At 43.2% G+C, this 27,637-nt stretch overlaps 1 protein-coding gene across 8 annotated transcripts in view; it reads right to left on the bottom strand.

Moving 5' to 3' along the window:
* The window catches only part of MYO7A (myosin VIIA), an 84,240-nt gene that overhangs the window by 34,197 nt on the left and 22,406 nt on the right, over positions 1–27,637 (bottom strand). For 5 of the 8 annotated variants that reach the window (XM_015852499.3, XM_032442284.2, XM_015852498.3 and 2 more), the window contains exons 3-16: positions 15,550–15,663; positions 14,407–14,559; positions 12,018–12,035; positions 9,264–9,448; positions 8,202–8,323; positions 6,426–6,568; positions 6,220–6,333; positions 5,465–5,618; positions 4,689–4,765; positions 4,124–4,243; positions 3,235–3,377; positions 2,557–2,767; positions 1,917–2,052; positions 1,182–1,288 (exon numbers count right to left, since the gene is read on the bottom strand). In XM_015852499.3, coding sequence (XP_015707985.2) covers positions 1,182–1,288; positions 1,917–2,052; positions 2,557–2,767; positions 3,235–3,377; positions 4,124–4,243; positions 4,689–4,765; positions 5,465–5,618; positions 6,220–6,333; positions 6,426–6,568; positions 8,202–8,323; positions 9,264–9,448; positions 12,018–12,035; positions 14,407–14,559; positions 15,550–15,663 — 1,797 coding nt within the window. Of the gene's footprint in view, positions 1–1,181; positions 1,289–1,916; positions 2,053–2,556; positions 2,768–3,234; positions 3,378–4,123; positions 4,244–4,688; positions 4,766–5,464; positions 5,619–6,219; positions 6,334–6,425; positions 6,569–8,201; positions 8,324–9,263; positions 9,449–12,017; positions 12,036–14,406; positions 14,560–15,549; positions 15,664–19,094; positions 19,242–27,637 lie in introns of those variants that run through there. The other 3 variants (XM_032442283.2, XM_015852500.3, XM_085510073.1) reach the window with 2 other exon arrangements.

Below are 27,637 nucleotides of genomic sequence, written 5' to 3' on the forward strand. Positions count from 1 at the left end.
AGTGGCAACTGGTCTTTTCTTAGGTAGAAATATTCTTAGATCTGATTGACTTGGCTTGGCTGTCTCAGGAAGGTTCTCTTCTCAGTGCTCAAGAAGCACTTGCAGGCCTCCAAACAGAGTCTTCTCCCAGCTCTTTGCTGCATGCATTCCTATACCCTGTGCTCACCTACTCCTTCTTTTAGGAGATGCCTTTGAAGAAAGGGGTTGCAAAACTGATTGAATTTTTGTGAAAGTCAATGACAAAATCATCTCACCTCCTACAGCATCCTATTTATCTAAGCAGTTTTTATTTGCATGGGGGTTCATGCCCAAACAAGCAAGAAATCATTTCCAAGGTGAGCTGCAAAGTTTGCACTGAAAACAAAAAGCACTGAGGAATAAGCAATAAGCAAAGGGGCTAGCATCACTGATGCTAAGGGAGTTAGCATCTAGTTCAGCAGAAGCATCCACATCTGGGGACAGTGTCATGCCAATTGGTAGCTTGAATGGGGCTCGATAAACCTTATCTCATTCCTAATAAAGTCAAAGTAATATCAGTTATTCACTTCAGAAGGAGCAAAGCTGAGTGGCCGTGATTCGAATAAGCCTCACAAAAGCACCTGTAGCCTATTTTAAGAAATGTATTTGGAATTTAAACATTAATTTTCCTTCAAATCTCATGGTATTCAGCACTTTAAATCTTTGGAAGTTTGGAAGTCCCGAAAGTCCCTAAGTCCCTTGCACCATCAGAGGCATTGAATGATGTTTGGAAACAGGACATCAACAACTGAAAAAATGTGGTAACTTTGGAAAGCCTTAACTCAGCATCCTTTTGATTCTAGATCTTCAGCTCTTTCAGAGCAGCTGTTCGGTTTCCATCTCTCACTCTATTATATGAAGATTTGGACTTACTCAACAGTAAAGGCTGACTCTTTCTCAGACTTCTATAATCAAAAAACTCATTGCTCACATCCCTATACAATTAATAGAAGAGCACGAAACAACCTTTTAAGAACTCAACTGTGTGATCTATGTGAATGTGGTTGTACTGCATTCACACTTTGTGATTTTTGGCTCTTACTAATAGGTTTGAAACACCCCAAAGAACACCCGAGCAGTAAGACCCTTTGCAATTCCTCCACCCTTTCAAAGAAAATTCTCCCTGTTAATAAAGCTCTTCTCCCACCTGCTGCATGCCTTACCATAGCCACATCTGCTTGGAAAATCTGTTTGATGAATTTGTTTTTGGACGAATGCACCAGCTGAATGATGTCTCCATGCAGCGTGTCCCTGTTTTTCTCCAAGAAACCTGGAAGATAATGAGACAACACACAGGCTGATGACATAGGGTGACATGGCCAATAAGTGGCCTGTATACAGCCTCTGGGTTGTTGGGCTACTGGTTTCTCTTTGGAGGTAATGAAAGGTGCACAAAAGAAAGAGACTGTAATGAAAACGTGCTCTTCATTTGTATGAATTTGCTTAAGGATTAAGGACACGCTGTGCTGTGCAATAAAACAGAGCTTGCAGAGCTCATGTGTGAAAAATTCAATACAGGTACACTACATTATCCCAGAGCCCAGGACAATTAAATGTCCTGACAGAGCCATGGCTTTGGATGGACCTGAGTGGATTTCATTAGGAAAGACTAAGTAAAAATGGTGGAGCGAGCAGAGAGGAGGAAGACAGAAACACACCTTGAGACCAGATCAAAAACAGTAGTGATGAAAAGCACTGCAATTCTCTCCTGGGGACACAGCAATGAAAGAGCTCAAAGCTCTGCTAATCATGGGCACTGCTGAGAGACCATCGCCGCCAGAAAAGGAGAACACTGACACTAGGACTGACTGCCATCCAACTCTGTTTCATTGCAGCAATGTCTCACCTTCCCTTGAACATTCCCTAACACCTGCAGTGCCCCAAGGGCTACCCCATACCTTTTGTTTCGTAGTAAACAATTCCAGCAAAATGATTAATGCCAAACTGGGTTTCATAGTTATTCTTTGGAGGAATGTAGTTGGTGTTCAGCTTGTGCTGGGAGTTCAGCTTGTGTAACATCGTGGCATCTGTACCCTGTGCACGTAGGAAAAGGTCATCATTTTAAGCAAGGTTTGTCCCATGACAGTGAGTTTCCAATCAATAGTGCATTTTTTTTTCCCCTCAAGGGATAATGTACATTTATTTTGACAAGAGATGGGTTGGAAGGGATATATCAGATGTAGAAAACAAACAAACAAATATACAAGCAAACAAGTATATATATGGTGTTCTGTGCTGTATTCAAACTAGTCAGGAGTGAGTATATTTAACAGTATCTTTTTTCTTATACTTTTAGTCAAAGCTGTTCTGGAGCATTTGCAGGTGTATTATTCCATAAGAAATGTTGATTTGTCTTAAGCATGATCGTGATACTCACGGAATAATAAAAGCTATGAAGAGATAACTGACCAGTAAACACATTTTATTTTCCCTTGTGCCTGATTTAGGGCTGATCAGACCTCTCATGGGGTGCCATTATCAAAATATAAAGAGGGTGAAACCAGCAGAGTCACTGGAAGAAAGGAGTCCAAAACACACCTTGGGGAACTTGCTCTCCTCATCAATGAGAGAGATGATGTTCATGGGTTTGATGGCAATCATGTCCAAGGCATCCTGGTTATCAGTGAACTCGATGTGTTGCCAGTTGATGTTCTCCAGGTTGTACTCCTCCTGCTCCAGTTTGAAAACGTGTCGCACAAAGAACTGCTGCAAGTTCTCATTTGCAAAGTTGATGCACAGCTGCTCAAAACTGTAGACAGAAAGTGAAGGAAAGGTCAGTTTAGATCCACCATAGCCTTTTTTTTTCTTCATCACTCTCCTATGCTTGAAGGGATATCTTCAGGTCTTGTAAATCACTCAGTAAGGCTGCTGTTGGCTAAAAATTACCACATTGGTCCAGCTAAACAGTTTTTTCTCCCCCAAAACAACATCAACCCTCATTGTACGTATGTACACTAAATGAATTAATTGGAGGTCATCTCCTATGGATACATTTTGGAAATAATTAAATAAATGATGGAAGTATCTTGTCTTCTGCAACAATAAAAAAATAAAAAAAAAATAAAAAAAGAAAATATTAATTCTGGTAATCTCTCATGCAGAAATAGGCCTGGACCAGCATCTTTCATTCCAGGGGAGATGAAAGAACTGCAAGACATTACGTTTGGGCTGGTGAAGAAGGGTTAAGACCTGGTCCTCCTTCTTTGGGCTCCATACCTGTTCACAGTGAAGTTCTCAAAGCCAAAGATGTCAAGAAGGCCAATGGATCTTCTAACGCTTTTGAGTTCCTGTGAAGGAGGTCTGTAAATTGCAGCGTTGATCTTCTCCACGATCCACACAAAGAGCCGCCCATAAATTCCCTGCAATATCCCAAATGCAGAACTTACTGAGACAAGTTAGAAGTTCACCCTGATAGTCTGTGGCATCACTCCTCCCTTGATGGCACTGACATCCCTAAAGCACAACCAGTAACTGCACCGCTCCCAAGGAAGGCTATGCTAGACTATTGACATGTTTTAAAGCTGCAAGAGCCACTGTGTAGATCAAGGACAATGGACTTGAAATCCTAGATCAGAGAAAACCTAAAACAGAATCTATAATCTTCATACCTTTCTTTGTGCTTACATATGTGCTTACACAGTTTGTCTTTCCCCTGGTTTCATTTTCTGTGGGTCAGCAGAGTCATGCTACATTACTAGGCAAGCCTAGGATATCATGCCTGGATGAGGCCAACAAAGGTCAGAGCAGAATTTGTAGTGAGCTATTTATGCATGTAACATTACATGGGGCTGCAAACACTGATGCATACACAACCCATTAACCTCCATCACCTAAGAGCCTCAAGCAATGCTCTCTGTAAGTGCTTTGGTGACAGCTGAACAGCTCTGTCCCTGTCAACATGTTTTATTTACTAGCACAGCTTCACTGATCTAAACATGCCAAAATCTTGAAATTCAGGTGTGGATGCTTCAGATGTTGTAAGTGCTGTTCTGAGTAGCTGAGCTTCTACAACTCACTTTTCCCATGCCGTGGACGCTCTGGTCTCAAAACTGACAGATTGCTTCATTGTATTACCAGGAACAGGAAGGAATACTGTGAGATTTACCTTTACAAAAGCGTCCCTCACATCCAGTGCTTGTTCCATGCTGAGAGGGGTTGAGACAGTCTCACCTCTGGTGATTATAGTTCGGCTGGTGAGGCAGTTCATCACATCCTGAGGCTCAACCTGGCAAAGGCACCACCAAAAACAGCTGCTGACTTTATAGCTTAAGGGTTCCTTACCATACCTTGGGTATGAATAGCTGGAAAGGAACTGTGCAGACCCTCATAACTAGAGGTAAGCATCATTTCATTTTTCTTGACTGCCATAATGATCTTCCATCAATGAAAGAAACATGTTATTTTAGGGACTATATGGGGTGTCTTTCTTAGGACTATGTGCCACTAAAACGTCTGATCCTCTATACTTATATGAAAGGGAGCTCAGATGGATACATCCTCCATACTGCCAAAGCAAAGTATGGCTTACACAGCCCTCTTCAGCCTCCTAGAGCTGGAAGGGCAAAGACATCCTGGCTCAGATAAGGCTTTCCAAGCCTTCCCACAATACTGGGAATGCAGGAACAAACCAAGAAGAGGACAATACCACTCACCACTATAGAGACACTGACCTCCAGCAGTGATGCTGCAGTGATCAGTGATGCCGACTGCACAACCTCGCAAGCATCCAGGTTGTCATAGGTCCGAGCTGGGGGAAGAGAGGGAAAGCAGTCAGCAAGGGATGCAGCTTTGCAGAAGATAACAGGAAAGGGTCTCTTCTCTTTGCCTCATCTTGGTGGCCAGAGTCCTGCTGCTGTCAGCAAAGGACTTGTATTCAGCAGCTCATGGAATGACAAACTTTCTAGGATGTGTGGCTTCTGTTTTCCATATTAACATGTCATTTCTGACATCAGGACAGCTTGGTACTTTTACAAAGACATATCCAATCACCTAGGCACTTCTTGACCACACCATCGGTCTCCCCTTGCCCAAACCTGGATTTGCTGGACGATCTATGGCCATATCCATTCCCTAATTCAGGAGAGGTGAATGTCACAGCCTTAAATAAGGGACTGCCAGCCCCAGGCTGCTGGAACAGATGCAGCAAGGTGGAGATTACATGTATTGGGGTCCTTTTGCAGATGGCTGTAGAGAATTGCCCATCTCCACTGTGTGCACCAGAGTCTGGCAGCCCTGTAGAGTGGGCAAGTGGATTTATTCCTCCTTTCTTGTCCTTATACACCGCAATAATATCAAGCATCTTTACAAACCACAATAAACACCTGAGTCCTTAGCACAGTATCATGGCAGGTGGTCTGGATAGGGTCCATTACCTTGTCTCCATCTCACTATGCAGAATAAGGAGGAAAAACACGCTGGAGCATATCCTCGCATTTTGTCCTATTACCTTCATACTTCAGGTTCCCCATGTGCAGGATGGCAGCCAGCAGCTTGGAGATCTCCCAGTTTTCAGTGTCAGTGAACATAAGGACCTTCATGGCAGAGCGGATGTTGGCGTACTCCTTGCTGTCATCTCTGCCATCGCAGGTTGTGCAGTTACCCTGGGGAGGCAAGGATGTTGTATGGGGTAAAACGGAGTGAACTTGGCACAGGTTCATGCAACTTTAAGCTAACAGGGCTTTGCTGAAAAAGCAAAAAAAAACTATCAGCCTTAGTTAGGCAGAAGTTTTGCCTAAGGAATAAATAAGTGAGATGAACCTGTTGGTCTGGTTCTGTCCTTTGGTGTAGGCTATGATTTGGTTCTCAGCCCTGTGAACTGCACTGCCCTACTGTCCCTAGCCACCCTGTGTCATAGAATCATAGAACAGTTTGAGTTGGAAGAGACCAGTCCCAACCCCTGCCATGGGCAGGGTCACCTTCTATAGACCAGGGTGACCAAAGTCCCAACAAGCCTTGGACAATACTAGGGATAGGGTACCCACAGCTCCTCCGGGCAGCCTGTGTTAGGGTTTCACTACCCTATAAATGAAACATTTCCTCCTTATATCTAATGTATGTCTCTGCTCTTAATTCATACCCATTGCACCTTGTCTTATCACCATAAGCTCTGGTAAAGTCTTTCTCCATCTTTCTTGTAGGCTCACTTTAAGTGTTCAAGATACCATCTCATCCCTCCAAACCTTCACTTCTCTGCACCCTCACCATTGCAAGATAGTTGTAGTCTGTGGCTTTCCCAAGACCCAGCTTCTTCTTCTGCTCCATTGTCATTCCTCTCAGCATGCAGTAGAACACATGGTAATTCCTCTCATCTTGGGCCTGCAGAAGAAGAGCAACCATCAGCTCTTGGGACAATGTCTCTGCAAATGTCAATGGACCCACTCTTATGCTTTGCAGATATGTTACCTTACCTGTCTGCAGACCCGGGACTTCTCCAGCAGATACTGCTCAATCTTGGCCCCCTCGATGGCTCCCCTTTTGTTGAAGTGGATGTCAATGTACTTCCCAAATCGGCTGGAGTTGTCATTACGGATCGTCTTTGCATTCCCAAATGCTGCAGGGAAGAATTGCAATGGGTCAGAATTGATCTGGTGATAGATGGAAAGAGAAAATATAGGAAATACAAGAAATACAGAGAAATCAAGCCAACCTCCAGAGGAAGACTCTGCCCTGAAAGCAGACATGCAAGGAATGGTCTGGCATAATTAAGTGCAGTTCTATCCTTTGTGTAGGCGTAGGAAGCATGCCCTGGTGCTTGTATGCTCTGGAATTGCTGCCAGGTGCTGGAGATGCATTTGAAATACAAATCAAATCTCACATGTGCATGGCATGCATTTCTGAGCAATCTTGTTGTATCTTCATACTGGACTGAAGGATTCTCCAGAGGAGAACAGAGAAGGAAAGCTCAGCTGGTGACTTGTTTGCACTGCTCACATTATTCATGGAAAGCTGTCAGGATATTCACATTTCCATTGATTCCTATGGGGCTACCTACCAAGAAAACACTGCTCACTGGGACAAGTAGGTGGATTAATATCTCATTATTCTTTAATGAAGAAAGGAAGAAAATACTTCTCTTTCTGCTGAAGAGTTCCATGCATGCCTGAAAGGTTCAGATTAACCTTATAATGTTCAGACATCCAGTTAAAACTGTAGGGCTGTTCTTTACCCTACCAGATGCTTGCTTATGCATCTGGGATAGCCAACAAGTTGATTTTTGCTATCTCATTATTTTTTCTTCTGTGTTCTGCCTCCATTCTCTGACAATGGAAGGAAATGGTGGGCTTTGCTATTCATAGAATCCTAGAATAATGGAACTATAGAATGGCTCAGGTTGGAAGGGACCCCAAGGATCATCAAGTTCCAAGCTCTCTGCCACAGGCATGGCCACCAGCCTCCAGATCTGGTTCTAGATCAGGTTGTCTAGGGCTCCATCCAACCTGGTCACCTCCAGGGGTGGGGAATCCACAACCTCCCTGGGTAGACTGTTCCAGCAGAACCACTGAGTATTGCTAATCCATATTCTTAGTCTGTGATGCTCTGAGAAATATAATCTCATGTTCTGTTGAACCAGCAAAGAACAAGAATAAGATTCTGGCAATTACATTTTAATAAAACAAATAAAAAATCAATGGAATGAAAGCTTTTTGTAGTATCTACACTCTGCACACAGTTATAACTGTAACAGGAGAAGAGGTGGTGCACATTTTCTAAAGAATTGTGTAAATTTCATAAAATCATAGAATGGTTTGGGTTGGAAGGAACCTAAAAGACCATCATGATCCAACCTCCCTGCCATAGATTGGTTGCCAACCCCAACTCAGGCTGCCCAAGGGCCCCATCCAACATGGTCTTGAGCACCTCCAGGGATGGGGCTACCACAGCTTCTCTGTCATGATCAGTTCTGCTGATCAGCTTTTGGAATCCCAGACTACACAGATAACTTGGCAAAATTCAGGTTTCTGTTTTGAAACGTGGGGAAAATGTTTTGATTTATGTGGAAATGATGATATCTTCAAATGAATCGTTTCTTTTTACAACAATCATTACCAAAAATATTCCTGGAAAATTAAATCATAGAGTTTTTTGACTTTGAAGGAACCTATACAGGTCATCCACTCCAACTCCCATGCAATGAACACATTTTTTTAGCCATCAAAAAAGGCCTCAACCACTTAAAACCTCACCTTCCAAGATTGGATTTGCCTCCAGGACCTGCTGCTCAATCCAAGAGTGCTGACCACTGATTGCTGCCAGGAACTGAAGAATCAGTTTCGTGCTTTCTGTTTTCCCTGCCCCGGATTCACCGCTGCAATGACAACAGAATTTGAGGTCAGTGAAAGTCCTTCTGCATTCTGCTAACTTCCCTCTCACTATCTATCTCTATCTATCTATCTATCTATCTATCTATCTATCTATCTATCTATCTATCTATCTATCTATCTATCTATCTATCTCTATCTACGATGTCCTGTGCTGTTTGCACAAGTGGGACGAGACCACTAAGGATGAGTTTTCAATGCTACAAAGACTGGTTACATCCAGATGTTAGGACACAATACAGTGTCCAGTCAGGATACAGATTTACACTCCAATTCACGTGGACAAACTTTTGCTTTTAGGTGTGGGTCTCTCCAGCAGCTACCATTGTACAGTTGTCACCAACAACATCAGGAAGCACTTTCAAACAGTGCTTTTCCAGGTAGGATCATCACACCTTGAGCCAGTGGTGCAGGGGCAGATTCATCACAAGTCTGGAACTGCCCAAACACATTATAAAGCAGAATCTGAAATACTGACATTTGGTGACAGCCACAGGTCCCATAGACACAGAATCATAGAATCATTAATGTTGGGAAATACCTCTAATGCTCATCCAGCCCAGCCACACACCTACCAACAGCATCGCCTGCTAAACCATGTAACTAAGTACTACATCTACTTGTTTCTTGAAAACCCCCAGGGATGGCTCCAGTGCACAACCACTCTTTCAGAGAATAAGTTTTTCCTAACATCCAACCTGTGTCTGACTGAGAGGAAAGGAGAAGGTAATTGAGGCAAGAAGCAGAATGCTACTTGCAAGTTGGTATTTTTGACTTCAGAAATGCATAACAGAAACCAACTCTACACTAATATCATGTGGATAAAGTATCTCATGGCTGTTTCTAATTCCCAATTATGTTCAACTATCTGTTCCTAATCAACCAGCTGCCTTTTCCAGTGTATGTTCCATTTGGAAACCAACTCACCTTATAATACAACACTGATCCTTGTTGTTGCGTTGCATGTTGAAGTAACAGTTGTCAGCGATTGCAAAGATGTGTGGTGGCATTTCCCCAATCTTTTTGTTGGTGTACAGGCGGATCTGCTCCGGTGAATAGATGGGTAGAAGCTGGTAGGGGTTTACTGCCACCAGTATCGAACCAGTGTATGTCTGGAGGAGAAGCACATGAAGGTTTATGGGACAGTGAGACTTAGATGAGAGGCTCTGGCAGTTTGGATGGAGCATGGAGGTCAGAAAAATCGAAAGTTTTCGAAAGCTGGATGGAAGATGATGTACAAGCCAAAGATGATTGAAGGGTGAAGCCTGTAGAAAAGCTAGAACAAAAGTTCCAAACTGTACAATTTAGTTCAGACTCAGCCCTGCTCATGCACTAGATGGATTCAAGCTTCAATTCATATTTCAGATGCTCCTCAGTTAAGATTTAAAGTTCCAAGTCAAGCTCATGTTTGTAAAAACACCCCCAGAGCCACTATGCATCCATATATATGCAATGCATGAGTTCTGAGAAACTAAAGACGTGAAGGACCTTCGTCTGCAGTCTGTTCCTCACTATATCTTTGTCTAACCAAACCTTTCCATGCTGCAGTTTAAACCATGTCCCATGCAAAGGGAAATGGTTCACAAAGTCCAGACATACTTCTTCTAAGCCACATCCTAGTCATTTTGGAAATGCCTTTTGCGCATCCTATGCTCTCTGTTCTCAATGAATCCTATCTTCTCTGTTGCACAAAGCTGCCTCGGCCCTTTGATAGCAAAACTCTTTGTGGCATCCCGTGCTTTCTTTTGACAGCTAACGTTGGCTAACGTTGGCTAACTTTTGACAACTAACATTGTGAAAGCTGAACCTCCCCTTTCATTTCTCATGTGATCAGCTACAAAAGTGTCCCGAGTGCTGCCAATATTATTCCAGGAAAAACAACAACAACAACAACAACAATTCTCATCATCACTTTAACACAAAAATATATCCTTTCTGTTGCATGACCTAAAACCAAAACTAAGCCTTTGGAACAAAAAGCCGAAGTGTCTCAGGCAAGGATGATGATGTAGCTTGAAGACAACACGGCCCCAGGTTGGGTTTCTCTCATCGAAACTTGTTATCCCTGAATCATCAAAGAATAAACTTCAGTGGAGATAGGTGATAGTTTGTTCTTCATTACCTGTACGCTTCCTGCCAGCTCCAGCTAATTGAAAGGCAGCCGGTAGGTGGCAGTTGTGTTCTGCAGTAGGGATGCTGAAAGCCCTTAGGGGCTGGCACTTCGTAGCCCCGTGGGCAACACCAGAGAGCAGGTTTCTGTTCAGCTCAGGTGAGATTTGGATCTATAGAACCAACTAAGAGAGAAGGTTGTGGTCTTCCCTTTGATAATAGATTAAACGTAAGGAAAGGAGAAATGCTCTTGAAGCTCAAGGACAAAGTTGTCACAAATACAAAGGGTAGAAGTTGGCTGTGAAATAACTTAGACTGTATGGAAGCACCAAAGTTCCTAAGCAGCCTTCCACAGTGACAGAGAATGCAAAGTTAACGTTCAGAGAAGGACTGGGCTCAATTTCTGGGTGGCTTTATGTCACCAAGTTTGCCACCGTCCCTACAGTTTCCTTCCAGCACTTGGTGAGAGACCTGGAACACTGTTTTCCTCTTCATTATTTATTACCAGATTAATTTGAAGGGTATTTCTGATCTTCCTTGAGCATCTTCTCAAAAAGACTGACACTTTGCAGAGATTTCAGCCATATTAGTCTGAGCTACCCCAAACACAGCCAGCAAGCTTATGAAAGGAGTTAACCATTAGTTGCAGGAATGCGCTTCCTGGATACTCTTGCTGACCCTTCCCTTGTGATCTACAAAAGACTTTGTCAGCACAAACCCCATCTAACTATTGCTTGCTTTCCTAGGTCATTCCTAGTTGATGAATGTTCAGAGTTTACCACTTCTCATGAAAAACTTTGTCTGCTTTGCTGATGACGGGCCAAAGGGCACCGCCAAGGAAATATTATCTCTTTGGTTTCTGTTGCTGGGTGAGAGCAAAGCCATTCCATATCAGGAAAATAAAGTGTTGCTGATAGGAAAAGGCTCTGCTGTAGCAGACCACTTACATCAGAAATCACAACTCAAATTCATTATTGCTTACATGACCTACATCTTAAGTAGCCCCAAACAAAATCCTTTCTGAGACTGCTTCCCTCACTTCTCAGTGTGCTGTGGCTGATTTCATCTGGATTCCTATGGGGTTAAAGCTCTACCAAACTTTGCTGCATCTTGGCAACAAGAAAGCAACCACCGACATGGCTTTCATCTCTAGATAAAGAGATTTAACCTTACTCAAAGTCCACACTCCCCACCAAATAACTTTGCTTTTCAGCATGGTTTCCCCCAGTGTATACAAACCAAACCTTGAGCAAAAACACCCTTGTTTAAGTCTTTGTTCTTTGGGTTGCAGAAGTTTTCTTCCTGCAAGCTGAGATGATTACTGAGAAGCACTTAAAGCTTTAATCATGCAATACTGCATTGACAGACCGAGGACCCTCCAGTTCTGGGAAGGTCACAACTTCACCGTGAGGGACAAGCTCTGCAGCAAATGGGATGATGCCCTCAATGCATTTGTGAAGCAACAGCAATGGTAGTGCAAATTAAATGAAAATGCAACAGAAGAGAAACAAATGATCCAATGGATGGGCACAAGTGTGATTATAAATAACAGCTCCAAGAGTCATTACTTACCCTCCCGCCGCAGTTTGTCTTATGAGTAAAATGTGAGGGAGGAGAAAAAGGAGAATTATATTTTATTAGAGCAGAATTATACCTTACATAAAGCTACGGAGATTATGAAACAAGAGGGACTGAAGACCTATGGGAAAGCTTACCCTTCACTCAGGGGGCTCAGAAAGTCTTTCAAAGAGTGAAGGCAAAGTCACCAAACAAATACAAATTATACCTCAGAAATAAAACCACAAACCAACCAATGTACCACCAAAAAAAAACCCCAATGCTTCAGAGAGCTGAGTATCCCTACACATCTTGGCTTTGCAAAACTGCCATCAACATTTACCATGCTCATTACAAATGTACTCCTACTAGTGCCCCCACTCTTAAAAAATGAGGATCTAAAGTTGTGTTCCCAACCCTGTAATAACACTCACATAAACAGGGTTGGTTTGCATGAATCTCTATCAGGCTACACGCTCATTCCCTGTTCATTGAAGGGGAGTTGGACTAGATGATTTTCAAGGGTTCTTTCCAACTCAAACGATTCTATGATTCTCAGTGTTGTTCTGATGCTGATATTACACTAACTGCTCTATGGTGCCCAGGATAACATGCTGCCACTTCAAAGCCATGTGATGTGGACCTCTCCGATGCAAATGCAAATCGCTTACTATATGCAGCAGGACTAGCCCAAGGAATGGGTTATGCTGTTTTATACAGATTCCATTATATTCTATGAATACAACCTATCAATTTTATCATTTGTGATTTTACGAAGATCATTCTGTTATTCTATGTACAGGTTGCAACAAAGGAACCTAGTAAGGAACCACCTGCTAAAAATGTTTGGTGAGAACATGAGCTCCTTGGAGCTGCTCTTCTCTAAGGATGTACCTGTGTGACAGACTGCAAAGATAACAACCAAATGTTCCTTAGTCTCAGAAAACCAAAGAGGTGTGAAACTCAAGCTCTGAATCCAGCCTAAAATCAGATGAACATGCTCCAGGCAGAGCTCACCTGGTGCTGTGAAGGTAGGTGGAGTGATCAGTTACAATTAGATCAGGACAAGTGGCCATCCCTTACACAGCAGCCCTGCAGTACAGCTAGCTCTGTCACAACCAGACTCAAAGAACTCGAGGAGAAATCATATCAGTGAATTACTCAATCCAAATCACTGCCCAGTCTTACCTCTGGGTTAGCAGCTGCCCTTTGCATTAGCACTTGTTAGCATGACTCTGCTGAACATCATTCGTGTTCATAATCTCCCCGGGTGCCTGTGAATGGCTTAGTGAGGGAGCTCGGAGTCAGAGCTTCCATGAAGGAGAAGCTTTTATCTGTGGGCAATCTGATATTGTACATGTGAAATCTTATCCAAGGACTTCTTTTCATTTAGCAAGGCAACAGACAATTGGCTGATGGCTTAGGGACCCTCAGGAGAGATACACAGACACCACTGAAAAAATATCCATCACGATTCTATATTTCTCACAGAGACACATGGGATATTCCTTGGTACCACTACACGGGTCCACAAACAGGAGGGAAGGGGTAATGCTGAACAGATATGAACAGCCTGTTCTCTGAATGAACCAATCACCTCAAACTATTGGCTACCTGTACATCTTGGCTGGCATTCAGGTTGCCTCAATTCAGTTATTCACACGAGTATGACATCAAACTTTGAAACTGAACAGGTGCTTGAGCTGGATTTTGGACTGTAGACGTCCAACCCCAGCTTTCCTTCCAACATGTTTTCAAACATATCTGAGTCCCAGCCAGCTCTAAAGCAGTTCACCTCACCCACCAGACACCTATGTCTAGACAGCCAAAAGGCAGTCTTGGGTCTGTTGGCTGCAATAATATCTTTGGTGACTATCATGGGTACTCAGTACACACAGCAGATGTTATAAACACAGATGGGACAAGTACTTTGGAGCTCTTCTCTGAGCTGCTAACATGGTTATTTCCACGTGCATTTTCTCATCCTTTCTTGAGCCCCTGTGCCTCCAGCAATTGGATGACTTAACAGTTCAGTGGGAGAATGTAGAAAGGCCACATCCAGCTTACAGATGCCAAAGTCTTTTTCCTTTATGGTAACTATAACCTGCAAGTGGCCTGGGTTAAACTGCTTACTGTACATGCATAAACTTGACATGCGTTCCAACCATGGGCTGCATAGGGAGGTAGCCAGGTCTGCATATCGCATGTAATAGTGTCTCCGGGGCAACAGCAAACTTTGCAATGTTTTCTTCACAAAAGAACAGCATACCAGTACAGATACACTCAACTATTTGGGTGCTAGAAATCTAGATGCTTATTTAAACTGAGGAAAAACCCATGTGGGTTTCCAATAGCTAAGGAAGTACAGTGTAGAGTAGTAGATGGAGATGGGATTGACACTCACGTAGATGAGATGCTCCCGGTAGCGGATCAGCAGGTTCCTAAGGATTCCTGCCTCATTCAAGTCCCCCAGCCGGATCATGTCCTCCACTCCATGGATGGAGGTGGGGTGCATGGGTTTGATGTGGGTGGCATTCTGCGGGGAAATCCAGTGCTCCTGGGAAGAGAATGAGGGCAGGGAAAGATAAGTCAAATGAGAAACTGCTGTGATGAGGGGCATAAACAGTCCACCCTAGGCTGAAGGACCGGGTAAAAGAGCATACATGGGAGAGCCACAGCACACAGACCATAGCTTCTATCACTGGGGCATGTCAGGGAGTCATTCATAGCAGGAGAAGGAAAACAACTTTTGGTTTACTAGAGCGGCAAGAGACTGAGACATCAGCCATCTTGGCAGGAGCATAATCTGGGGCAACATGGACATCCAGCATGTCAAGGGAGTTTTTAACAATTAACATGCAAAACATTGTTAAGAACAGAAAAGATGATTTAAAAAAAAAGAGAGAGATTCACGAGGTGGTAAATTACACTTCTACTGATGGAGCTTTATTTAGGCTGATCAATTCTAAGGGACTTCAAAAGTCACTATAAACCGGACACAAGGATCCAGCTGAACCAAAGTTTATCAAAAGTGATAAAGGACAAGAATCTTCAGGTCACTCCCTGCTTGTAATATGGATGTTCCCTTAAAACAGATTGTGTCATCGTTGTACTCCAGAAGCTTCTCACTATTCCATTCCCAGTACAGCCACAAAAGTAGAGACACAATCTTGCTTTTACTGTTATTTCCAAGGACACATTAAAAGCCTGTGGCAAAGTCATCACAAATCTCCTGATATAAGCCCTTTTCCTCATACTTCTGGAAACACTGGGAATTACCAAACTAGATCTATTAACTGTGTTTGAATTGGAGTGTTGAACTGTCTCTATTTAGCAAGAGTTTGGTTCAGAGTTGGGTCTGCTTCTGAAGTTGTGGCCCAGTTACAATATCCGCTGATATTAATGGAGAGAATCCCATCACCTTTAATCAGATTCAAATCAAGTTTGGCTTTCCAATGCAATCTAAGTTCATGCATTTAATCCTACCTGGGGCTTGTGTGCACAACAGTTACAGAGCTGAATAGCAACTACAATCCTTTATACTTACATTGCCTTCATCATCTACGACTTGGATCTGTCCAGAGTCGCACAGTTTAACCACCGCTCCAATGGGGACATCGAATTCCCGACCGGTTTTGAGGTCCATCCACACATAATCCCCCTGCAAACAAAGAGGAGACTGTTACACCTACTGCTGCAGAAGGCTCAGAATCTCTTGGGAGAAAAGATCCTGAAGTTTTGTACCCAAGACATTGGTACAAGTCAAACGGCTTTCTTTGCAAACCACATGTCATCCATTCTTCACAGATGGGTTCTGGGAGTAGGGTTGGAGGTAGGGACACTTCCCCAGGAGGTCTTCCGGCAATAGAAATTTGTAGGTGGGCTTTTTGCATTAATACTTCTCAGTGGTTTTTGTCTATTGTGTGTCTGGCTTCTTCCTGAAGCTCTGCAAAAACATTGGCATCTATAATATCCATAATCACAAAGGAAAAGTGATGAAGTTTGAAAAGCTGTGTCCTTTTGCCTGTCCCAGAAATGTCTTGCTTCATTTGAGAACCTGTTTTTGTTTTGGAAGACAGAGCATGCAGTTAACCCCTATCCATTCCTACCCACCCATAGTGTCACTGGTCATCCTATAAGCCTCTGTCAGTCCTGCTGGGCAGGGACCATCTGCTTATTAGAGCTGTGGATATTAAATCACTTGAATGCAAAAAGACTTCAATGATTTATTTTTTAATTTTTTTTTTTTTCCCAATGCAAAAGGCAAAACCAAAAATAATCCAAAACTAAAATCCAAAGCAAGACTCTTTGAAACAAGGCATAATTATTTCCCACCCCTAATGCCAGTGGAATGAGTTTCTACATTTGGGAGCAACCTAGTTAAATTATCAAAGAATCATAAAGGTTGGAAATGAACTCTAAGATTCCCAAACCCAACCCCATCCCATCCCATCCCATCCCATCCCATCCCATCCCATCCCATCCCATCCCATCCCCACCATGCCCACTGGCCGTGTCCTTTTAGTGCCACATCCCCAGAGTTCCTCAACACCTCTAGGGACAGCGACTCCACTACTTCCATGGGCAGCTTATTCCAATGCATTATCACTTTTTCTGAGAAGAAATTTCTCCTAATATCTGACCTCATTTATCATCAGTTTTCCATCTCAACTGTTATCAGTAATCTTTGCAATAACAAAAAAAAATCTACTTTTTCAAGCAACTGGGTTTGACAATGTGAATTTGTAAGATCAAGATGCCTATCTAATGTCACATTCCTGCAGGTCAGCTCCATTTGTACTAGGTACAAAAGCACGGTGGAAATGCAGTATCTATTTTCTGAAGTCCTGAAAAATTGTTGGGAGAGAGGAGAGCAAACAACAGATAGGATCGCTTTGCATGTGCACTGTTATAACCTCTTTCCTCAACAGCCACCATTGACCATTTCTGTGGACATAGTGCTTATAGATTTTGTTTGACCCCATGGATTGATAAACAACCTTCAACTCCGCATCAGGCAGTGGGAATTGGAAACATACAGTAACACGAAACATGTTCCAACTTATGCTTGCTCATAAGGGCTTCATCATAGAATGACCTAGGTTGAAAAGGACCTCAAAGATTATCTAGTTTCAGCCCTCATGACATGTGCAGGGTTGCCAGCCATTAGACCAGGCTGCCCAGAGCCACATCCAGCCTGAATGCCTCCAGGAATGGGGCATCTACAACCTCCTTGGACAGCCTTTTCCAGTGCATCACCACCCTCTGAGTGAAAAACTTTATCCTAAATCCTAGAATCATAGATTGGCTTGAGTTGGAAAAGACCTCAACGACCAACTATTTCCATACCACTGCTGCAGATAGGATTGCCTGCCATTACCAAGACAGATGCTACACATCTGTCACAGTACTGTCAGGTTACACCCAGGGATCAACACCTAGAGAAATGCTACACAAAACGATTCACAGCCTTTCTGAGGTGGTTCCCACCCTTGGCAGCTGATTGCTTGGTTTCACCTGGATATTAATAGTCATGCTGCTTACAGGCAGCAATCCAGCCCTTTGTGTTTCCTTTATCCTCAGAAGGTCCTGCTATAGCACTTCAATAAATATCTTCACACAACTTGTTACAAATATAATCCGATCTTCTTCCCATTGACTGCCTTATCTCACATCCCATAACTTGGTTAAAAGGAAAAAAAAACCCACACATATGAAAGCAGTGTCACGCACACATAAATATTAATATCATCTGATTTATAATGTATTTCTTAACTCCTTTGATCCAAGACTCTGAAAGCATTTCAGAGTGCTCAGCAGTATTATCTCACCTGCAGAGCTGGGCAAACTCATGCACAGGGTAGGTAACTTGATCAAGGTGTCAGCAAGAGCAGAGCTGGGGGAGCTCAGTCCCTGCTCAGCAGAAAGTGCTGCTGACACCTCATCAGCTGAGTAAAAACTGCTCTGGAACAAGAAAACAAAAAATTGTAGCATTGCTTTTTTTTCCCTTAAAAAAAAAAATCTCTAATTTTAAATAGCTGTAAAGGCAGCCTGCTTCATATATTCTGTTACACAACTGAGATAAAAAGGCAGCCTGCTATCCCCAAGGTAAACTGATCCTGTACTGCCACTAGGACAACTCCCGTGCATTGCCTGCCTAATGCACAGGCTGCCTGTCCCCTCAAAACACTTCTTTTAAACACATTTTAATGCCATTCTTAATACTGATGGAAAAAACAAACAAACAAACAAACCCACAAGTCTTATGGGATGGGCTAAGCTGGTAATCTCAGGAAGGTCTGGTTAGGTTAAAAAATAACATCACTTATTAAGACCGCTGATGTATTTCCTTCCTCCACTTTAATTAATTTTATATAAACCCCATGAAAATCAGTTGACATTTTGTCCACTAACGCAATCGCTTTTGGATCACCCCACGTAACAGCAAATGTATTGGGGATTTCAGGGCATGTCAGAGTGATTCATGCATTTACCAGCTCCAGTGGACTGGCCTATAAGTTGCATAACCTCCCTCATGCCTGGAGTAATGTTGTTTATTTTCCAAAACAAGCAACAAAAGAGTGAGAATACCACCAAGCACTTTACAGCGTTGACATAGAGTCTTAGAATCATAGAGCCATTAAGGTTGGAAAAGACCTCAAAGATCGTCTAGTTCAAACATCCATGTATCACCAATATTGCCCACTAAACCAAATCCTACGTTCCAACTATTTCACCCCTAGGCAGCCATGTGGTACTAAAGCCTTTCCAAAGGCTCTGTAGTGGACTCTGCCCTTGGAACCTCACAACCTAAGGGCAATAACAGCCAAAGAGTGGGGCAAGAGGAGGGAGCACTGTGATGGGTGCATGCAGAGATTAGCTCAATTAACAAGGAAGATCTTTAGGAAGGGCTTCTAGGTGCAAGGACAACAAGGCTACACAATGGGAGAGACAGCACCCAGGATGAGGGGGTCTCAAGGCTCAGGAGGAAGGTGAGAGAAGCTGAAGGATGTAATCAGACAGAGAGATCAATTGTTCAAAGTAACTTAAAAGCTCCCAGCCACGCTTGTATCCTGGGACCCCCCATCTTACCGCCAAAATAGTTGTGGGCTTCAGGGCCTGGTTGACGTTGCGGAGCAGTGTCCATTTGCCCTGGTCTCTGTCCTGATCTTCCATGACCTCAGCACATGGCTGCATGAAGACGACTTTCTTCCTCTTCAGCATTTCCAAAACCTTGCAGCTATGTTTGCCACCCTCTGCTTTTTATACGTATCCCACCATGAATATCAGAGAGACGTGGACAGTTTGCTTTAGACCTTTGGCATGGCCGTGCCTGCTGCATGCAAGGCACCCATTGACCTCATTCACAATCTGGCTTTTGGTAAAGATCTAGTAGAAAACCTTCCATCCACCAGCCATACTCGCCCCGTACAACTGGATATTGTGAGATCCTCAAAGCAAAATGAACAGCTTTGCTTCTCTTCACTCAGATTCTTCCAGTCTCTCCAGTAAGGGGTAAAGCTTAGTCGGAGACCTGAAGGACGCTGCAATCACCAGTCCCAGAGAAACGACCGCAAGATTAACAGACAAATGCTTCATTTCCCCTTGACTTCTCTTCAGTTCTTTACTTTCTTAGTGAAAAAAAACCACAAATGCTGCCAGTTTGAGGACATCCAGCACAGAACACACTCGGGTGCCGATTAATCCACAAATACGGTCAGTCTCCATGCAACACATGGCATTTAATTAACCTAATACCTTTACATACCAAATTAACCAAAGCGCAGCGGGAACTCAAAACCAGAGGCCATCTGCATTTTCTTTAAACTGATCACCTTGAGTAGATCCATAGCAACTGAATTTTAAATAATTGAGTGGATGGTGTTTGGAGCAGCACAACCTCTGAGAGAAACACCTGGGCTGTGAACTAAAATGTGCTAAACACGGGGACCAAGCAGATAAGAATGTTGCACTGACTCTACAGCTCTCTACAGACCCTTTTCTTGAACCCTTCCTTCTGTGTAGAAAGACTGTTTTCTAAATGGGGCACAGTATCTTCTACAGAAATTTAGAGCATGATCTGCACAGATAGGAACAATACATGGCTAGACAGGCAGCTGATAAAATTTCTATGCCATTATCATTTATCAACATTTTAATACAAATTTCTGGTGAAGCCTTGATTCCACAGGGTTTTAGAGCCACTTGCCCATGATGCAAAAGACATATTTTTGGTGGAAAGCTCTCTTCTAGAGGAGGGAAAGAAGGCTTTATAAATCTTCTGATAGGACACAGTCACTGTGAACATCTGTAGATGATGGATATACCAAACTTCTACCAAGCTAATTCTGCTCATCTGAGAGCAGCAGTGACATCACCAACACAGTCCTAGCCTAAGGAGAAGATGATGAATTAACAACTTTGTAGGTTTAAGTCCTGGGAAATAAGATATTCAAAGTCAGGCTGGACTGGGCTCGAAGCACCTGATGGAGATGTCTTTGTTCATTTCTGGGGAGTTGAACTTACAGTTCCTTACAGGTCCCTTCCAACTCAAGCTATTCTATAAAGTGTTTAAGCCTAGTAGCTGTGTAATATAACAAAGAGGTTGAGTCTCACAGACACAAAGCCAGGTAAGAGACTGAGGATGTCCACAGTCTGCCAAAAGAGTAAACAAAATTGTACATGACATGGAATAGTAATGTAGGAAGGAGACAGATCTAATGTGACATCCTCATGGGAGATGTCCACCTCCATCATGACCTGAACACACAGTGCTCATTTATGCTTACCAAGAAAGTACAAGATAGATGCTCAGTCAAAACCAATAATCAATGGCAAGGTCCATATGAAAGGATAGACTGAATAAATATGTATAAAGCAACCATAGGATGAGCTCTTTGGAGTTGAGCTGAGTCCTACAAGTATTCCTTACTCATTAGCTCAGCTTTCCTCACTACCTCACTGCTGTAAAAGGAGCAGGGTATGAGCTGCAGAACTAAGAACAGCCAGCAAATTTATCTCACTCAGTATTAGCGCAGACATTGTGACCATTGCTCAGCTGTGCCCTGTACTGAATTTCAGAGGCTGCTTATCAGCATGTGCTGCCAAGGGGTAAACTAAAGGGTTTGCCTGTGGTTATCCTTGGAACAAAGCAGAGAAGGGAGCCCAGAGGGCTGGGTCCAGTTTCTGCAGAGCCATTACATGAGTGTGCTCAACTTCTGCCTTGGGCTGCTGAAGATTTGGAATTTCACACATTTCTACTGTATGTTTTTTCACATAATTCCCCTTTCTAGCAGGAAGGGACTTGTTAAAGCCATGTGTCTCAGTCAGAGGCATCTGTTGTTGGCACAACACAGCCTTTATGGTCCAAGCATGCTGCCTCCTGGAAACGGGAAATCCCATCCCACAGAAGGGTTGGCCCAGCTTGGAAACCAGCCTCCCTTCTGTGTGCACTGAGGGGCAGAGCAATAGCAAAATCCTCCTATCAGCATTCTTTATCTAAGAGAAGGTGCTACACCTTACATGGGAAACAAACAAACACTCTTAAGGATGAGAAGGGGAGAGACACAGGGGAGGAAAACAAACCTCGAGCTGGCTGGCAGCTTGTCAGCAATGCCATCCGGTTTAGATTACAGCTCCCCAGGGTAACATTAGCTCCTCACTGCAGAGACAGAAGCATGAGCCCAAAGAGCTGCTCTGGACCCTGATCTGATGATTTGCTACATCTCTGCAGCAGCAGGCGCAGCTGAGAGCACACATTGAGGGGAAAACTCTTATCCTAAAGAATCAGTGTAACACAGCCATTAGCTTTGTGTTGCTACTGAGACCTGAGCTCTCATTAAGCCTTGCTGTGGTGGTGGTGTGAGCCTCACTGCTGGAGATGAAAAGGAGAATTCCACCCGCAAGAGCTGCCCTCACAACAGGTGAATTTCATAATAGCTTGGGTTTGATTTGCACCAATGCGGCTTTGAGGCCCAAAGAAAACACATCAGATGCTGCTAGGGCTGAGGAAGCATCCTTCAGCTGGTTGTCTGAACTGTCATTGCACAGCTGAGTTATTTAGTGACATACATTGGGTGGGACTCCACTAACCTAGTATATATGTTCAAGATATCCAGATCTCTGCTGATCCATAGATCTCCAGATCTCAAGGGGGACAAAGAAGCATTTCTAAGGTTACCTCTACATATAATAGATATTTAAACCAGGTCAGGTGACACTGGAGTGAGTGAAGTGGGTTGTTCGGAGGTAGAAGCATGCCCAAAGTTAGATGTAGCAGTTCCTATCCCTTACATAGACAGTAAAAGGGCGCAAGGGCTGCTCTTTGCTTAAACTAATGACAGGCATGGAAAATCACTGGTTGGCTGAGGCTGCCTGCAGACTCAGGTCAGGAGTTCTCCACTGATTTCTCTCTGCATCTCTTTGAGAAAACATACTTTTTCTAACATAGCAAAGATGATACGCTGTAGAGTGGCTGTCAATACACAGTGTGTGCCAAATGTGAGCAGTGCCTCTGAGAACTGATAGAAAACAATCCCTTTTTCTTCTTTTGAAATGGGCACAGTCATGTACATGTACCAGTCAGGTGTTCGGAGAACTTGGTCCAAGCTGAGCATTTTATTTCCTTACTCCCCCCATCTCCCAATTTCAGTGTTATGTGGAAAGCAGACTGAAGTCCAGATGTGTCGGTGCATCATAGCACATAATGATAATATGGACTTTCAACAATAACCCGAATCCTTTGGGCAGCACAAAGTCTGTGTTCTGCTAAAAACACCTGTCATCACCTCCAGATATCACCTGTCTGATTCAATTCAGCTCTCAATTATTGGGCCATATGCTGCTCACTTCAATGGGGCTACTCCTGGATCTACAGCTGTGCCACCCAGGAGAGAACTGGGAGTGCTCATCTCTATGCTTTGCACTCATTTTTAGCTGCAAAACTGCCATCAGCATCAAGGAGAGAAAAAAATCTTGAAGTTAACAACAAACCATAGTGCAAGAGAAACACACACACTGACAATCAGCCATCCTAATAATTTTGCTGCTGCTCTTCCATAAATAAGTAATATTATCTTCCCATTTTCTCATAGTGCATCAGGCACCAGCTGTCAGCCAAGGTAACACACTGCATCCACAGGCTCTCTGAAACACAGGCAGAGACACAGGAAGGATCGTTAAATAATTCAATAATCAATGCACTGCTCGCTCAGCCTGTAATTTCAATACCGATAGCAGGGGAAAAAACAACCTGCAAAACATGGCACCAGTCCCAGCATTCACCTATCTGGCGCAAAGGGGCAAAAATAATGCATTTGATTGGAGGTGAGAAGTTCCTGTCCTCATTCCTGGCTTCTGGCATGAAGCCTGTTGTTGACTGTTCGGGATCTTCTTGGCTCAGAAGTGGGTTTTAAGCACGCAGACAAACACGGAGATAGAGAACTTAATCTGTGACTCCTATTTGATGGAGAGCGGCATCACTGACGTGGAAGACGTGGAGAATCCATCCTCAATCCGTTGACGTTGCAAGAAGATTAGGCTGTGCCAATGCAGAGCTGGTGAGATCTCACACAAAAAGCTGATGGACGCCGCCCTGGGATGGGGCTGCAAAATCTGATAAGATGCAGAAGTGGAACAGGAAATGACGACTGAGCTTTTGAGACCCAAAGCTGGTCACTGTCCTAAATGTAAATGGAAGGCATCTAAAGGAAGACAGCAGAGTAATTGTAGGAAAACAAATGTAACTGTCCAGAAAGGAGGGAAATAAAAACAGGAGGAATAGAATCGTGGAATCTAAGAATGCAGAACATCCTGAATTGGAAGGGACCCACTCCCTATGAGGAGCTGCAGCCACCATTCAGCCTCACGTCAGCCTCCCCTGCTTTGGACAGAACAAACCTCCTCAGCTGTTGCTCCTATCTCTTCCCCTCCAGGCCCTTCCCCATCTCTGTAAGGCCTCCTTTGGATGCTCTCTAATAGCTTTATGTCTTCCCTATATGATGTCATCCTCCTGTGGCAAGCTTTAGGGAGTTGGGACTAAGGGAAGCCATTCTTCTCTGAGCACAATTCAGGAGGGTTGCTTGTTCCAGAAAGTCCCAGTGGCTGGAAAATACAGCCAGGCTGGAAAATACAGCCTTGTCCTGTCCTTTTCATAGGTTCTGGTTTGATCCTGCAGTGGGTTGGCTCAGGGAATTAACCCATCATCATCATTTTCACAGGTTTTTGCAAAGCATATTTCTGGGTTAGCCCCTGAATGGCTTATTGGGCAGTAAGCCCCAGTGAAGGAGCAGGGAAAGAATAGAAAGCAGTGGTGGTGGGGAGAAAACAACAAAAGATTGGGCACAGAAATGTAAATTTGAAGCAGTATTAATTATCCTGGCTCAGAAAGGCTGTTCAGAGAAGCCAAAAACAACGACACGCATTCAGCTTTACCTGATTTCTATTTATGGGGAAACAAAGCATGATTTTTCCACTGCCTATGATAAAAATCTCTTTTATTTTTCATACACAGCCTGTCGAATTCTCTTTCAGAGTATTCAGCAGGTGGAGGGCAGCTGATTATCTTTCATGCTCTGGGAAGACTCTTCCTCTTTCATTTCTTTACTTCAGGCTCTCCCTCCCCTCCTCCTTGCCTTTTCACAACCTCACTGAGTCTGTAATTGTGTACTTAACAGACATGGACTATTCTAATCTGCACATCTGTTGACACATAAAAATATAGATATACTGTAAAGAAATACCTAAAATATATTTCTCCCATTTGGAAAAATCTGTGCTTGTGTAGATGCAGATTTGCTAGAAGAAACCGGTCTGTGCTAAGGGCATATGTTAGCCAAAGTGGCACTGATATGTCTAGACAAGCTCTAGCATTTAAAGTAGCATGTCTCATCTTTGGAAATACCGAATGAAAAAGGAGCAGTGTTGTTTTTTTCTATCATTGCCATATCGGCTATGAGCAGCACTGCCCCTTTTACACACTTGCATTGCTTTTTCACTGAGGGTTGTCTTGGTAACTGAGGAGGTTGTGAGGTCTGGAGGAAGGTTAGTTTTCAGCTCGGTCAATAGCATCCTGAGGGAGCTGATGATATGACTGCTAAAGATAACGTGGACTGCTCCAAGACTCTATTTAAAAAGCTGGTTCCTGAGAGGAATGAATGGCAGGATGAAGCATTATGGCAAAATAAAAATCATGTTATGCTTGTGATGGAAACCATCTCGATACTGTATTTTGTCCCTTAGGTACCAGCCTCAAAGTTGGCTATTTCCTTTCCAAAACATTACTTCAAAAAAGTCTTGAAATTATGAAGAATCTAGACATTTTCATCCCCAAGAAAAATGATAACAGAATGAACTGCTCAAGTATTTATCAAAACCCCACACAAACATCTGTATTCTATTGCTCGCCTCATGGGTTTGGAGACTCCAGAGTTGACTCTGTGCAATGGCTGTAGAACAACTCTACAGACCCCTCCTGAAATGGAAAAGCAGAGCAAATTTGCAATTGCAGCCACTTTCATGGATTCTTCAGGTCCCTCTGCCCATCATGCCTGGAGAATTTCACAATTGCTAATAGTGAATCCCTTATAAGAGCTGAGGTGGACCAACCACAGGTATGCTCCATGGGCTGCCAAGAACAAAATGCCAGCCCCATCTGCTGTAACTCTCTGGAACTGCCAAATGCATTGAGAATTTGGTTTCTGATGATCTCTCCATGAGTTTTAATTCAACATTTGTGCAAATAATAACCTAAATGAAGCAGAATGAGGTATAGCAGAGTGTGCCCAAATTTCACTCCGTCACAGTGGTGTAAAAAGATTCTGGCAAAAGGTAGGAAATCAAGAGCACAGCCAAGTTGGTCAGGATATGAAGGAACTGATGTATAAAGAAAACAGCCAGGAAGTTCAACTAGGCAAACTCTAACACAGAGTCTGCAAACAGAGAAAAAATGAAGTTTCCAACCTGGTGCAGGATAATAGAGATAGGGACGATCACCATTTCTCACTGTCTCAGCTGCAGTTGACAGACTCAACCAAGATGCTTGCTTTGTTGGACCAGAACATGCACTGTGGATGCCTTCAAGCTGAGAGCTTGGGATGTGATTGCAACTGATGCTTTATGTCTTGCTGGGTGTGTTTCTAAAAGATTTGTATTTCAGAGAGTGATTAGAAGCCACTGTGAACATCAGTCCTGTTTGTACACACAAACCCAGAAGCCAGCTCCAAACTCCAAATTTTATCAAATAATCACCAGCCATTAAAAACTAATGGTCACAGCCTCAAAACAAAACAAAGCAAAGCAAAACAAAACAAAACAAAACAAAACAAAACAAGTTAGACTTATTTCCTACGTGTAATTGTCAAAACATAGAATCATAGAATCACAGGATCATTAAAGTTGAAAAAAATGTCTAAGACCATCTAATTGAACCATCAAACCACCCCCAACATGCCCACCAACCCAACACCCCCAGGGACAGTGACTCCATCACCTCCTTAGGCAGCCCATGCCAATGCATTAACACACTCTCTGAGAAGAAAATTTTCCTAATATCCAACCAGCACCTCCCCTGGCAGAACATAAGGTCATTTTCTCTCATTCTATCACCGTTATCTATAAGAAGAAGCCAACCCCCACCTTGACACACCTTCCTTTCAGGGGGTTGTAATGAGTGGTAAATTCTCTCATGAGCCTTCTCTTCTCCAGTCCCACTTACCTCAACCACTCCCCATAAGTCTTCTGCTCCAGACCTCTTCTTTGCCCTTCTCTGGACATGCTCCAGGGACTTGGTGAAACACAACACAACACTTGAAGTGCAGCCTTATCAGCGCCAAATACACAGGGTCAATTGCCCTAGTCCTACCAGCTATGCTATTTCTGATAAGAGTTAGGATGCCTTTGGCGGTCTTGGCCACCCAAGCACCCTGGTGGCTCATGTTCAGCCTGCTATTAACCAGCACTCCTAAATCCTTTCCCCATGCACATCATTCTAGCCACTCTCCCCTAATCTTGAAGCAGCACATGGAGTCGTTCTGATCAAGACACTTGCTCTTGTTGAAGTTGGCCTCCACCCATTGACTCAGCCTGTTTAGTAAAAGGCTTTACTAAAGTGTAGGTAGACTACGTCAACAGCCTTTCCCTCATCCACTAGATGGACAGACATTGCAGATATGGTTGTTGGTAAGATCACTGAGGATGAACTTCAAAAGAAATGAGCTTTATATGGTTTTGGAACAGCAACTGATTTTTATATTGTAGAGACTGTCTATTTTCCTCCTGGGAATTTTATTACAAGGAGAGTTCTGTCTGCACAGTCTGCATAGGTGTATGTGCCCTCCAAGGGAATGTTGTCTTGTTGCACATTTTATCCAGTTTAAGATGGAAACACTGCAATGCAGAAGGATTGTGTTAAACGTTACTGCTGGAACCAAAATATGTTCTATTGCTGGTTTGCTTGTTACCTAGAGGTCCTGGACCAGCAACAGGCAGCTGATTGGTGCTCATGTAAAACCTACATCATACAAACTTAAATTAATTTGTGTGAAAAATGCTCATCAATTTTATAGTTGTTTTGAGATACTCTGGAATTGCCATATAGCCTAATATTGAGACTGCCAAAGTATTATTGCACAGAGATA

The sequence above is a fragment of the Coturnix japonica genome, chromosome 1 (genome assembly GCF_054131305.1).
Source record: "Coturnix japonica strain WE chromosome 1, WE-NBRP24, whole genome shotgun sequence".
Lineage (NCBI taxonomy): Eukaryota > Metazoa > Chordata > Aves > Galliformes > Phasianidae > Coturnix > Coturnix japonica.